The 15,758-nt window shown below is 40.6% G+C and overlaps 1 protein-coding gene across 1 annotated transcript in view; it reads right to left on the reverse strand.

The window, feature by feature from the left end:
- The window catches only part of LOC112067859 (protein Shroom2), a 27,323-nt gene extending 11,565 nt beyond the window's left edge, over positions 1–15,758 (reverse strand). Inside the window, exons 1-3 of the mRNA XM_024134634.2 lie at positions 15,015–15,758; positions 14,316–14,563; positions 12,726–12,888 (exon numbers count right to left, since the gene is read on the reverse strand). Coding sequence (XP_023990402.2) covers positions 12,726–12,888; positions 14,316–14,519 — 367 coding nt within the window. The 5' untranslated portion in view covers positions 14,520–14,563; positions 15,015–15,758. The remainder of the gene's footprint in view (positions 1–12,725; positions 12,889–14,315; positions 14,564–15,014) is intronic.

Raw genomic sequence — 15,758 nt, forward strand, 5'->3', positions numbered from 1 at the left:
GGCAGAGGGCAACCTGAGAAAGCTCTCCTCCTCAATAAGAAGCATAAAGAAAGAGAGCGTCAGAGACAGACCACGTAGGCACGCACGCACACGACACGCACTCACTCACTCCCCCCCTCCCTTCCTTCCTTCTCCAGTCAGTCAGTGGTCCTGAGAGTGGTATGCTGCCCTAACAGAACCCCAACAGAGCTCCACAATAGAAATGCCAAATGGCCTATTCTAGTCAGAGTCCTTATGTCAGGTTACAGCTGAAACTGCCACAGCTACCCAGAGGGGAGGAGACGACTTGGGGCTAGTTTCAAAAAATTCTCCTCCGGTTTCAGTGAAAACGACATTCGAAAACAAACAGTAGCGGAAACTGACCCAATGGGGTGTAATATCTAGCTATTCGGGCAGCAAGTGTAGAAACGCGGTAGCCTAGACTATAGGCTTTAGATTAAAAACAGAATAAAACAAGAGGCAAGCTTTGTAAATACACATGGAGGGAATTAGCATTTCAAACTGAAAAGAGATTTATTGAAACTAAATTTTAACAGTCGCTCGGCGTGGAGTTGACACAGCATTAGTAGGGAGACGATGAGAGAGAGGGAAGTCCAATGAGCTTAATAAGAAGAAATCAAAGAAACTTACCAAAAGAATTCTCAATCTCGCTGTGGCATTTCAGATGCACTCTTTTGTCAAAATTCTCTTTCAGCAAATAACAGCGTTCAGAGAGCACGCATTAAAGCCAGGCTGAAAATGACTGCTCCTCTCCTAGAGCCTTTCTACGCAGTGCATTCCTTTGAGACACTTCAATGATGACAAGGCACTTCTACAGACCCTGGTCAGATTTTAGCAGCTTCTTTGGCAAAGGACCATCTGTGCAAAGAGATCCTCCACATCCATAACTTCTGCTGCATCAGTTCAATCACAAGATCTCAAACACAGACAGAGAGCTCTTCTGCCATGACTCTTTACACACCACAAACTGACGACCACTCCATCTTGGTGTGGCTCCAACAAGTGTTTGCTCCCAGTTGTATATAATAGATTTCCTAGGGGATTTGTGGGATTTACCTCGGAGGGAGGACCAGGGTTATTGTCATGCCAGTGTCCCTTGCTGTAGATCATTCTAAGGGGCTTTCTCATTGGCTCACGCCCATTAACCACTCGCATGGAGTTGAAAAAGTAAAATTGTGTGTGTGCTGACTGACGATGCACACACCACAACACACACCACACACACACACACACACACACACACACACAACACACACACACACACACCACACACACACACACACACACACACACACACACACACACACACACACACACACACACACACAACATACAATCCTGGCATGAGACATATCAACAGGGTTTCACCTAATTGCAGTTAGCTTGGACATGTAGCTCCGTTTGAAACCGTCACCAATTCCAGAGGAATCTGTAAAGCTGATTTGACGACAGCATTACAAAACAGGCAATTGGCAATCAACCAACGCGCACCACACAGTTGGCGGTGGGATGTATGCTGTATCGTAGCGACGAGACCTCCACTTAATTAACGGAGTCATAGGTCAGCTGACAATGGAGAGAAGAATACAGAAAAACAACTGATGGTACGCTCTCTCTCGTTAGTGAACACCGCAATGACCTTGACGGCAGAAAGACAAGGCCAAGATAACTAACTACTTGACTTCTCTATCTGAATGATATCAGTCACGGTGGAAAACACAGCAACTCGGTACAGAGGGAAAAGAAAAAGTCCCAGTAGAGATTATTTAGTCCTGCAGTCGAAGAACAAGCGTCATCGACAGATACTCCACCATTACATTCCAGAATGGCGAGGGGGTTGGCGGTTGATGTATGTAAACCAAACACTGCAAGTCCCTAGACACAATCAATCCCAGTTTAAAATAACAGTAAACATTTCTAAGAGAAGAGCTATTTTTCGACTGGTTTAGATAACCAGGGAAAAAACAGTGACTCTAATAAGGACGTAGAACTGTTGAATCACCACCTTGCTGGACAGAAGAACCAACCCAAACAGAATCAGGCAGTGTGGCCTGCTATGGCTCGGCCCACTGAGCCCCGCTGCCTGGTTTTTAAATGGGGGCTGAATGAAACAAGCAACACAATAGAAAGTGCCTGCGTAATCACAGCTGGGCTTATCGGCTGGTTAGAGAGGAGACCTCAGCATCAGGCTCCACACCCACGTTACATGCCGTTCTGTTCCTACAGGGTTCAGATACCAGCCTGTAAAATATTCGGTATAGCATGTGGCAGAGGAACGACGGTCAGTCCTCTTTACACTCATTCTACAAAAGACATCTGGAACAATAAACTGATGGCCTAATAAGTCCTAACACAGATCTGATAAAGTCACCCCAAAAAATGTAAAGTGTCTGTCTCAGAGCAAATGCTTACTCTAGAGTAGAACAGTTTGTCTTGGTGTGGGAGTGGAGGTAGAGGGGAGGCCCTCACTGTCATGTTAACGGTTCAGTGTTAATCCGGGGCTTTGCCTGAGGATGGGCGACTCCCTGCCTGACAGAGTAAACACTATAGGATCTTCTCCCTCCTCACATGTTTAAGTTGACTATACAATACCTCCTAAAGGATCATTTAACCACATAGCCCAATTCAATTCAAAGTTGAGGAAAAAGTTGGAAAGACTTGCTTGTTTTATTTTGGCTGTCAGCAACGCCGTTTTCAAATTTACATTTACATTTAAGTCATTTAGCAGACGCTCTTATCCAGAGCAACTTACAAATTGGAAAGTTCATACATATTCATCCTGGTCCCCCCGTGGGGAATGAACCCACAACCCTGGCGTTGCAAGCGCCATGCTCTACCAACTGAGCCACACGGGACCAAATCTGATCATGGAAGGAGGACAAAACTAGTGTGACAGCTATAATAAAGCAATATAGACGATTGTCATTGTGCAAAAATGACTATTTTTGAAACACTAAGACCCCTAAAAGATAAGCTTTACAGCAGATAGTTTCAGTGTCCTGCTTGTCCTGTGAGTCTCACTTCTAGATAACTCTTACCATTAAAGTGAATAACAGAGAAAAGCATACCTGAAATGATTTCTTCAAGGAAGTCCTATTCCTACCCTCTCAATCCAGGCATATCAAGGGAGATACAACAGCAACCACCCCCAGAGCCTGGCTGTCCTCATTTGACTACACTGCCTTCCCAAAGCAGAGCTGATGAAAACAATGAGCTCTAGTGAGACAACCTATCCCAACTAGCAATGTCAACTCACCTAGGCAACATGGAACGTTCCACTTTTCACACCAAGCGGGGGGAGGCTAAATCTACAACACATTAAAAGAGTTAATACAGTAAAAGTCGATCTATCCAGATACTCCACAAACTATGGAGTCTACACCAGAAATAAAGCATATTATTTTACACTGGTTCATATAGGATTTGCATAAGATTTTACCTGGTACAATCAGTCAACTCCCACCTTTTTTAACAGTGTTTACTACTTTTGCCATCTTTCTAAGCTGAGTGAGTTCATGCCTGTGGCTTTACAGGTTGTAATAGGATTCAGGCATTAAGACGCTGGAGCCAGTCAGCAGGGACCTTGTACGATGTCATGAGGCATGAGTTTACACTAAACTACTCTAACATACTTCATTGGATTCATGTTCTATTTATTTATTTTTTTATCAGTTTTATGCAAGTATGTGCCTCAAGAGTGACCTACTATACTATAACACACTTGAACAGAAAAAAACATGTTTATATGAACACAAAAACCACAAAGAGAAATTCGACTACATATAAAAACCATTCAGATTTTCATAGAGCACTGGGAGTTACATGAATTCACTAGGCTTATATTACATATAAAACATATAAAAAAGCATATAAATATATATATTACATATAAAAAAGTATATAAATATATATATTACATATAAAAAAGCAACTTCGGCCACTAGATGGCATGTTGTTGTGCCTATTCTACTTATCCCATCTGTTCTGCAGTTGTTTGTTCTGGTTAGCAGCAGGGAGTGTGGAAGACCAGAGTCCCGAGAGATGAAATTACATTAACAGCACAATACAACACAGAGGTGTGAATGTCTGATTGAGGATATTCAATATTGGATACCTAAATCAAATCAGGGTTGATCCATCATTGGCCCCCATTCAATTCACTGTGTGTGTGAGAGAGAGTTAAAGTCTAAAATCCACAGGGGGGGGTTCACAAAGAATTCACCTAAGAATACTCTGCATGCCTTCTAGACCAGCATATGGTCATTAGCTAGTTACTGGTGGTGCCAAAACGCAGCGGGTTGGCAGTTTGGCCATGGTCTATTCACACACAGTTCTTTTCACACACACAGAGGCCCTGCCGGTTGAGTGGTGACGGTCACCTACCACCACCACCAGCTGTCTCTGGGTCTATCTACGTCAGGGACAGCCAACGACACAGCCAGGCAGCTAGACCAGCCAGCCAGGACCCTGGAATTCAGACAAAGCCCCTGGGACAGAGCGCTGGTTGGCCCTGGCTCCCCAAACAATGGCCCTAACTGGCCCTCTTTGTGTGATTGACAGGGTGCACTCACATGGAAAATGGTTCCCCTTTTGTTCCGTGGTCCCTTCTCTAATGGTGTGATGGGCTAGCTAGTGTATCACACGTTTGTGGCCGACTGATAAACTAGAGGACAGCCTCAAATGGCGCTATAGTGCTTGAGTAACAAGTAACATAATTGATGTGCTTAAATTGATGTTTACCTTCAATTGCCAAGTCATCTCAGAAAACCTTGTCATTTGGCATTGAAAGGGTAACATTCCTGAGTAATGAATGAGTCACAATGAGGAAGTGTTTGACCTATAGTGGGGCAGTCGGAGCTGAAAGTCAGAATGATCAAGGGTCTGTCAATGGGATTTAAAAGTGTAAGAAGCATAAGGGAAACAGAACCGATAGGTGTCTCTAGACAGAGTGATGTCTGATGATGACAGAGAGCCGAGATAAAGTGGGCTAAAGGTCCCCCATGTTTCGAAACTTAACATATCTTGATCTCTCTGCCCCTACCCTCGCCCCCTACTCCCCAGATACTCCTCTGTGCCATTTAAGAGTCATTATCTAACCTGAAATATCAGCCATGACACAGAGAGAGAAGTCTGGACAACGGGTCCATTGTCTTCCTCAGCCAATGAGAAGAGAGGCCCAGTCAGTCTCTACAGGACATGCAGCCCCCCTGCCTAAGTCATGACATGGGCAGTATATTTCTGCTGTATACAACCTAGTTGCATCCCAAATGGCACCCTGTTCCCTATACAGTGCACTACTTTTGACCAGAGCCCTATAGGCCCTCGCGAAAAGTATTGCACTATAGAATAGGTTGCCATTTGGGACAAAAACCCAGACAGCCAGCCAGAGGAGCATGCGAAAAACCACAACACTAAGTCTGGCTTTTCTAGTGTAAATATACACTCCAAGGCACTAGATATTAGTGTTGCACGGTATTGTAAGTCGCTCTGGATAAGAGCGTCTGCTAAATGACTTAAATGTAAATGTAATACCAAAAGTTCTGTACTTTTTCGACATTAGAGCATGAAAAACGGGTTGGTACTAGAAGTTTTTATTTTCTGTACTTCTGTCAAATGTCTCACGGATCAAGTATGTCTATGCGCGCAGCCAAACCGAACGAGAGTGTGCTCGCATACTTCCATAAGTACTGTTTGTCCATTTTAAGACAGCGTAGTCAGTAATACATTCAGTTAATCTAACTCAAGAAATCTGTCTTTAATTTGATGGGGGTTTTTCCCCAAAGAGAGCTTAGTCGCGCAATTTTACATCTAACTAAGTATTTTTCTGTGAATTATTTTTGCATAAAACGAGTCATCTCTCATTGAATAACAACAAAGACTATTGAAGATTCCTACAGTTGACCAATCGCCGACGAAGGGGCGTAGACTTCAGCTCCGAACCTCGGCTTGCCTCCAGAAAAAAAAATTGTGTGCCTGAACAGCCTAAAGAAAAATGACTTACTGAAGTCCAAAACGTCACAAACTGTCGTCATAATATAAGCACGAACTCTACCGAATGTTTCCGCTGTGAAGCCTTTATAGCGCGAGCACACCGTGTATGCTGCACAACCTGCACTGGGAGTCCTGGGCTGTTAGCTCCCCACTCATGCTGCATAGAAGTTAACACACTTGAATAATGTGACACTGCATGTAGAAATGTTGAAACTGTTCACAAAACAAACACTTTACAATGCAAGAAGATACCAGTAGCTTCCAGCTTTGTAGGCTAACTTCAATTTCTAGCTTACAGCTCAAGCTAACGTCAATTCACTACTCTCTGGTACTTTGTTTGAGAAACCATAATGAAAAATATGCTGATTTCAAAGCAGATTGCCACCAAAACTTAAATCAATGTCTCTCCCAAAGACGATCTATTCTGCCTCAGTTAATTGACTGTCTGTGAGAGAATAGGGCTCTGATGGCCGCCCCACCAGTGTTGCCAACTAATTTTCAGGGTAAGTTGCTAGAGGCAGGTTGATTTGTTGCTAAAAGTTGCTAAATGACGTTGTGATGTCATTGCGTAGAATACACAATAACGTTACTCAAATTGACTGGCCATCTCGGCGACAAATATGATTTGACATTTCTTCAGGTACAGACTTCCACTCTTTTCTGTATTTCTAGCTGTACAATTTTGATTGAGACATGTTGATTGATGTTGTCATTTCTGTTCAAGATCAAACATTCGTGGCCAACTATATTAATTGGGTTTGGCTCGTAAAACCCACAATACTGCTGCTGCAGTCAGCCAACAATGATTTGCAATTTGCTGAAATTGCTGCTGGCCTGCGCACGAGCTGAGCGCCTGCTGCTGACGTCACTCACAATGCACTTTTGCAGCCAGGGACGTGTGTTGTGGGAAAGGGCTTGTGAAGAAAAATCTTATTGCAAGAACTGGGAGCTCTTTAAATTTGAGGTGTCCAAATACCTTAGAAAATATGGTGGTAATCTTGCTAAGACCAGAAGAATTGAGGAGAAAAAGGTGATCATTAAGATAACTTCCCTTTCTCAGAGGACCCCAGCCGGCCTCTCCGGGGAGGAGAAGATGGAACTAATTGAGTTACAAAATAAACTGGATAATATATATAGATTAAAAGCAAAAGGAGCCTTTATTAGATCTAGGAAAAAATGGATTGAGGAGGGAGAACAGAATTCATCCTATTTCTTTAGACTTGAGAAATTTCACTCTAAAAATAACACTATCCATAAATTAAACATTGATGGTGTTATTACAGATGACCAAAAAATTATCGCTAAATACTGTAGCAATTTTTACAGAAAATTGTTAATAGCTCTACATACTGTCAGGAATCCACAGATATGTTTTTTAACTCACTGAATAATGTTCACTCTATCAGTGATATAGAACTAAACAGTGTGATGAACCCATCAAAGTTGAAGAGATTGAGTCTATCAAACATCTAAAGAACAATAAATCACCAGGTGTTGATGGAATTACATCAGAATTTTACAAATTATTAACAAATAGCTCCCTTCCTATTTGAAGTCTTTTTAGAGAGTATTAAAAACAATGTTCTCCCTCCTAAGCCAGGGGTTAATAACACTGATACCTAAGCCTAAAAAAGAAGTGCTGCTCATCGATAACTGGCGTCCAATTTGTCTTCTTAATAATGACTATAAGATATTAGCCTTACTACTTGCAAAAAGAATTAAAGAAGTCCTGGATGCAATCATTGATGAAACACAGTCTGGCATTCATGAGGAACAGACATATTTCTAACAATGTCAGACTAGTATTAGACATACTTGACTACTCAGACCTAATAACTGAGGATAGCTTCATATTATTTTTAGATTTTTATAAAGCATTTGACACAGTAGAGCATCAGTTTCTCTTCCACTCCCTTGAAGGACTTGGCTTTGGGGATTTTTTCTGTAAGGCTATTAAGACTCTCTATGCAAATGGTAACAGCTCTATCAAATTGAAATATGGCACCTCACCTAGATTTGAGTTAAAGAGAGGAATTAGGCAAGGTTGTCCTATCTCCCCGTATCTGTTTTTATTAATCACCCAACTTCTTGCAAATTCTTTAAAAAATTGTCCTGTACAAGGTATTTCCATAGCTGGTAAAGAAATTATTATAAGCCAGCTGGCTGATGATACTACAATTTTTCTGAAAGACGCTAACCAAATTCCCATATCGATCAATGTGATACAATCCTTTTCCAAGGCGTCTGGTCTATACCTTAACATTGATAAATGTGAACTCATAGCTGTCAAAGATTGTGTGACACTTTCATATTATGGTATTCCAGTAAAAGAAGAACTTACATATTTAGGCATAACCATTACAAAGGATCAGAAGTCTAGAGGCTTACTAAATTTTAACCCTCTTATTAAAAATACCCAGAAGAAGCTAAATCAATGCCTACAGAGGGACTTATCTTTAAAAGGTAGAGTCCTAATAACCAAGGCTGAAGGTATCTCTAGACTAACATATGGCGCTCTATCTTTATATCTTGACAGTAAAATAAGCAAGGAGATAGACCAGATGCTTTTCAACTTTCTTTGGAGAAACCGTATCCATTACATTAGGAAAACTGTTGTAATGAACACTTATGAGAATGGTGGACTGAATTTTCTGGACTTTACTACTTTAAATAATACTTTTAAGATCAATTGGATAAAACAATTCCTAAGAAGACCCACTTCTATCTGTAATTTTATTCCTCATCATGTCTTCTCTACTTTTGGTGGCCTTAACTTCATGTTGTTGTGCAATTATAATATTGACAAAATTCCAGTGAAACTTTCTGCTTTTCATCGGCAGGTTTTCTTGTCATGGTCCATAATTTATAAACACAATTTTTCTCCACACAGATATTATATATGGAATAATCGGGATATATTGTATAAAAATACTTATTTGTTTTTAGAATATTGGTTCCGAAATAATATCCTATTGGTGAGCCAACTGGTAAATGCAGAGGTTCTTTTACTCAGTTATAAGGAATTCTTATCTCTTTACAAGGTCCCTGTAACACCTAAAGATTTTGCAATTGTTTTAGATGCCATTCCCTCAGGTGTTGCTCTGTTATTCAGGAACGTGTCAAGACCTGACCCTCAGAGCCTACCTTCTATTGACTTATCAGTAGGAAAGATTTGTTTCTCTTTTGGCCCATTCAACAACAGAGCGATACGAACCTTGTTTCAGCAGGATGTTGTATATATACCTTATGTCATGCCTTATTGGAATGGATTTATTGATAATATCTGTTGGGAAAAAAGTTTGGAGGTTGCCACACACATACCTACTTGTTAACAAAATTAAGAAGGTTTCCTTTAAAATTATTCATAAATATTATCCTGCCAACCACTATATGAACTCAAATTGCTCCTTTTGTAATGACCACCCAGAAACAGTGTTGCATCTTTTTTGGCATTTTATACATGTGAGAAAACTGTGGCAAGACATCAGTAGATTTATAATTGAACACATTTATGAAGATTTTACACTATTGTGGAGAGATGTACTGCTTGGATTCTTTACATACGATAAAAATAAAATGAAACATTTTTATGTAATTCATTTCATTATTCTTTTGGCCAAATTTAATATACACAAATGTAAATTTACTAACAAAAAAACACATTTTCTTACCCTACAAAAAGAAATTGAACTGTATTTTAAGACTATTAACTACTCTACTAACAAAAAAGCTGTTAGAATTGGAAGTGTATGCATGTCCCTTAAGGTCCTTGTGTAATTGTAATGTGATATTGTACCCCCTAGCTCGATTTTCCATTATATATAATCTATATATACTTGTGTTCCCTTATGTACTTTCTGTATTGATTTGTTGTTATAAAAATAAAAATAAATGTAAACATTTTAAAAAAGGGACGTGTGTTGTGACTGAGTGTGTGACAGAGAAAATCGTTTTTGTGTCATTTAGAGGGAAAATGCATGCATTTTAGCGTTTGAGTCACTTTTCAAATGTTGCTAAAAGTTCAAAATACATTTTTTAAAGTATTTTACTACCCTGACCCTGACAAAAAAGTTGCCAGGGTAGTCTGAAAAGTTGCTAAATCTAGCAAAAAAATTGCTAAATTGCCATCACTGCGCCCCACTCTTGCTAATGAATGACGTCATTACTGGTTAAAGAGACTTTTAAATAACTTACTTCTATGCAAATGTTGTTGATCAGTACAATAAATGGAAGGGAAACAGAGTGTCATCTGTAGCCCGATGAAATCAGCCATAACAAGCTCAATCTTGATTTACCCAGTTTATCAAGAGATTTACCATTCAAATAAGTTATGTAGTCAGACAAAGTCAAATTGATTGTATTATTGTATCATTTATTAATTAATGCATACATGGCTGTCTCTGAAAAATGTTGACATATATCAAGTGCCATTCTGTGACTTTGGCTAAAATGCCGTATTTTATTTATGTGGTATTGTTTTGGAATAGTTTTGGTATAAAGTATCGTGATAGTATCGAGTATGGTTGTGCCGAGTAGTCGGGAAAAAATGAGTATCGTAACGAATATGAGAAATGTTTCGGTCTGATCATTTAGATTGCTGCTGCCTCCTGTTCGCCTGCTACTATGATAAATCAAATGGTGAGGACGTTTGCTAGCTAGCAAGCTGTCAATGTGCATATCTAACAAGCGGGCCAAGGGTAGAGAAGATGAACCGCCGATGCGCATTCTCTGACTGAGTGACAGCAAACTTTTCTTCCCGTTGCAAGTTGAGGAAACAGACACACTTGTTTGGTCTATAAACGTGCAGGGAGATAGGTATTTTGACATCTACTTAGGCATATTAAAACACTTCCGTTTTTGCCGATCACGAGTATCATCCGATCCGATCTGACTAGGAGATATTTGCTGGCATTGACACTTTCACACCTACCAGAGAATGTGTTTTATGAACACGCCACAAAGTTCCGAGCATTCCTTCACCTATAGGGCAGTCTTCAATGTTCTCTACACTGGCTTTCTCTCACTGTTGTGTGAAGGGGTTAGTTTGCTTACATAATATACGCCATGTACTGCATCCCATCCCTGTTGGGTAGATAAAAAAACTTCACACTGCTTTACTAAGCATAGTAGATATCACGGATGAAAGAGTGTAAAAAAATATACATATTAAAGAGAGAAGTTCGTACCTAGTCCTAGTGTAACTATAACAAGTTGTGGCCTTGTCCTTTGTGGTTTAGTAATGATCAGTTAGCATTCCACTCTTCCAGTTCAAACTAAGGTATACTGTACTTTATGACCAAGCAATATTCTTTAAATGACATGTGTCTAGTATAATAACAGTCCTGTATATGCATGTCAGTGGTTAGAGTTGCACCAGTATATAGTCCCTGAGACCATACACATTATCTTCACAAATACAGTACAAGTCAAAAGTTAATTTGGACTTAGTGGGACTATCATTTGTTTTTCAACAGGACAATGACCAAAAAACACACCTACAGGCTGTGTAAGGGAAATTTAACCAAGAAGGATAGTGATGGAGTGCTGCATCTCACGGAACCCAAACCGGCTGCGCGCGTGCGCCATCGTGCGCTATCATGCATAAATCTATTTTGCCCCCCCACACCAAACGCGATCACGACACACAGGTTAAAATATCAAAACAAACTCTGAACCAATGACATTAATTTGGGGACAGGTCGAAAAGCATTAAACATGTATGGCAATTTAGCTAGCTAGCTTGCACTTGCTAGCTAARGTTAATTTGTCCAATTTAGCTAGCTTGCTGTTGCTAGCTAATTTGTCCTGGGATATAAACATTGAGTTGTTATTTTACCTGAAATGCACAAGGACCTCTACTCCGACAATTGATCCACACATAAAACGGCCAACCGAATCGTTTCTAGTCATCTCTCCTCCTTCCAGGCTTTTTCATCTTTGAACTTATATGGTGATCGAATCTAAACTTTCATTGTATTACCACGACAACCGGCAACAAAGTTCGTCTTTCAATCACCCACGTGGGTATAACCAATGAGGAGATGGCACGTGGGTACCTGCTTCTATAAACCAATGAGGAGATGGGAGAGGCAGGACTTGCAGCGCGATCTGCGTCAGAAATAGGAATGAGTTCTATTTTAGCCCCTGGAATGAGTAGGTGTGTCTAAACGTTTGACTGGTACTGTACATAAAATATTGTTAACAAACCCCAACAAAGGTCAATGTGTGACTGCAGCTTGCCCGCAACACCAATTACAACTGCTTTATGTATCATCCCAGCAGGTCAAAGTGGGTTGAAATGATACACCCCCAACTGGTTCTGAAATGCCCTTTCTGAATGCACCGACTACAGTACACAGGACTCCTCGTTTTCAAGATAGTGTCTTTGTTGGGTTAAGGTTAGCTTGTTTGACACTTTGCAGACACATGAGTCCAGAGTGAAAGTCATTTGTACAAAAAACACTCTTCCTGATATGCCCAACTCTTGTGTGCTGAATTTGGTATTGTGTGTCAGTTTCAGATAAAACAATATATTAATGCATATCCGTAAGTGGGATGTATATACCGTTTTAAACACCGGGCACTTCTTCTCAGCACAATGGGAGAGATGGTACCCAGCAATCACTCTATGATAGTGCCCATTGAGACATCCTGTGTTGTACTCTTATTTAATGTCTGTCATATTCAATTCAATAGAAATGTATTGTGCCTGGGTGTAAGGGCAATTTAGTTGCAGCTCATAGCCCACCTTCTGACGACCAGGGCGAGGGTCTTGTGGGAGCTCTTGACCAGACAGACGGCCTCCTGCCTGGATCCACTGATGGGAACTGTGTTGATGTTGACGATCTCATCTCCCACCTGCAGGCTGACCGTCGCCGCCCTGCTGCCCTCCTCCACCTGAATCACACAACAGGAATGTTTAATTAAAGGTGTTTATAAGTAGTTTATTCATCATTAATAAAACAGTTATAACATACTGGGGCAAATGTTGAGATTTTGTGACTGGTAACATTTCTGAAGTGACGAGTATAAGAAAACAATTGCACACAGAGAGTGTTGGCAGGGGAAAAGGGGCCCAGTCAAGGGATGCTGTCTGATAGTGACGTGGATAAAATAACATGTTACAGACTTAATTTCTCATTAGTGAAGTATATTTTAATAACAGTTCACTTTCCATAGTTCATCGGTTTAGAAGAATATCACATTCCATCCACAGACTGTGTTGACAGGACCTGCTCTTCAACCCTGCCATGCTGGCATTGAGTCAACTTCATTAAAAATGGTTCCATCATATCCACCCTTCCAAATCCCCTCTATCCAGCCCCGTCTCAACGTTCAGAGGGGGACTAGTCTACTACTGACAAGCAAATGGAGCAAGTCACAAAGTACTGTGAGATGTATGATTTTGTAAATTATATAAATCTAAAATGAACAGGATGGATTGTTATTTTGTGTAGCTTCTGAAAGTGACGAACAGCTGGAGAACACAAGCAATATGGCGTAAACCCAATCCCTGTAAGTGATGGTGGCCAGTGACCATGGATCCGTGCTGAGTCCATTGTGTCCAGTCTGCACTGGAAGAATTATACTGTGGCAACCTGAGAGCTCTGATAAAAAATTTAACCATAAGCAACTTGAGAACGTTTGGAGCAGACTTGTTGCACATTCCTTCACTTATTCTCTACACATACAGGAGTACAGGAGAGGAGAATGGAAACCGATAAACAAACTGTTTCCTCATTCTGTTGGAGAGCAGCACTGACTGAGCCAATCCTGGTCTGCCAAACACACCTTATCTTCACTTCTGCATTCCTCACTGGTTCCTGGCACTGCTGTGATGAGTATGGAAGACAGCCGCAGCCCCCCCACCCAAACACACATAGAACAAAACTAGTGGTGACTAGTGGAGATGTGCTCAAGACATTGGCCAGGGCAGAACTTTAAAGGTGAAAATGTGCAACATACCAAAGGCATAAAAGGTGTGGGGACAGCCCCAACTATTTCTGGACTGAGAAAACATGTGAGTGTTTGATGAAACACACACAGTTAACCAATCAAGAAACTACAGTGATGTTCCAGTGTTTAATCTCCACACAGCCTTATTTTCATATCAGGGGAAACAGGAAAGGTGAAACCCATCCGTGACAGTGGAGAAATAAATATATTTACATTGTTTTGATTGATCTATGGTACTTGTTATTGTTGTTAATTTGCACATTTGTTGTTAACTAGTGTGGCTAAAGTTAAGTCAATACGATTCTCTGTATTTGTCTTTCTTCATCCTAATCATCATCATAGATAGATAGATAGATAGATAGATATACCTTGGTTATGAGCAGTGGTTCTCGGTGCTCCAGGCCCCCTCTCAGAGTGAACCCCCAAGGGGCCCCACCAAACAGCATGACATCCACAAATCTATATTCAACATCATCCTTATTCCTGTCCCCGACAGCCGTGAATATGTCCGCGCCTAGGAAGACTTCTCTGGCTGACGTCCTTAACTCGCTTCTGTAGTCGACGACGTCCATGGTGTTGAAGAGGGATGGGAATTCTGACAATCAGAAGTTCCCGACTAGCCCCCGTTTTATTTCACAAGAGAAAGATCAACTAACTTAGTCACTATAATTTTCTGTCATATGTGAACACCTGCCATACTCCATACACGACAATGCGTTTAGCTGATGAATAACAACAACACTCAGCTTGTACAGTTGTAGTTTATCCTGGTTAAGACAGCGAATCGATATAAACTGTCCTCTTTCTTTCCGTATGTTTTCCATCACAGACATATTTTCTCCGTCACTCATGGTAACCAACGGTGACGAAAAACCATAGACCTACCCTCCTCTCCAATTGTGCCTATTCAACAGACATAATTTGATGCCTCACGCATCGTTTTCAACCAGCTGGCTTCTCTTAATAAGCAAACAACAACCCAAAGTTTTGACACGTCTGATAAAAAACATGGTTAATGTTTTAGAAAGCAAAAAAAATATTAAATCAAATAATTTAGGCAAGCCTACTTGAGGAGAACAAGAAAAGAAGACGGAGTCCGGTGAAAACCCAGTGTTGGAGGTCTGCACGGGACAGGCACCTGCGACGAGACACCTGCACAGACAGAAATAGTAATGGCGTATTTTTGTATGCACTATAATCCGACATGGTTCGTTCGACAAGGCCTATGGAGAAAATGAATGGTGTTTTTGGAATAACTCCGAAAATAAAGTGTGGTAAATTTGGGCTTCGAACATGTTATTCGATGAGATCATCTTCATCAGCTAATGTCACTTTGTGAGTTTTGACGAATTTATGTAATTAAAAAAAACACAAAGGCTTCATAATTCGCTAAAGTAATGTTAACTGACTGATACTATATCATAGAACAAAACGTATAAACTCTCCTAAACTTGTGTTAACCTCCGCCCTTATTTTTGGCGTTTGTTCCAAAACTGTATTATTTCGCCATTCATTTTCCCATAGGTATGGCTGAACGAAGCAGATGTAACTAATTTCCGGGTTTTAGGACCACAAACTGGCGAACAGAGGCGCGCGCTCTGGTCTAGCCGCGCGTGCTCGATCGTCAGACTAACATTATTAATGATTTCGATCTCTTTTGAGTTTCTCATGGGCAACATTTAATCAACACATTTTATTCCATACGATAAATGCCTATCTGCCATTAAATATATTTTTGAGATTGTACTGCCCCCCAGTGGGGAGAAAAAAAACGTTCAAGAAAGTTTGTAAAACCGTATAGGTTCTTGAAT

The sequence above is a fragment of the Salvelinus sp. IW2-2015 genome, linkage group LG27 (genome assembly GCF_002910315.2).
Source record: "Salvelinus sp. IW2-2015 linkage group LG27, ASM291031v2, whole genome shotgun sequence".
Taxonomy (NCBI): Eukaryota; Metazoa; Chordata; class Actinopteri; order Salmoniformes; family Salmonidae; genus Salvelinus; species Salvelinus sp. IW2-2015.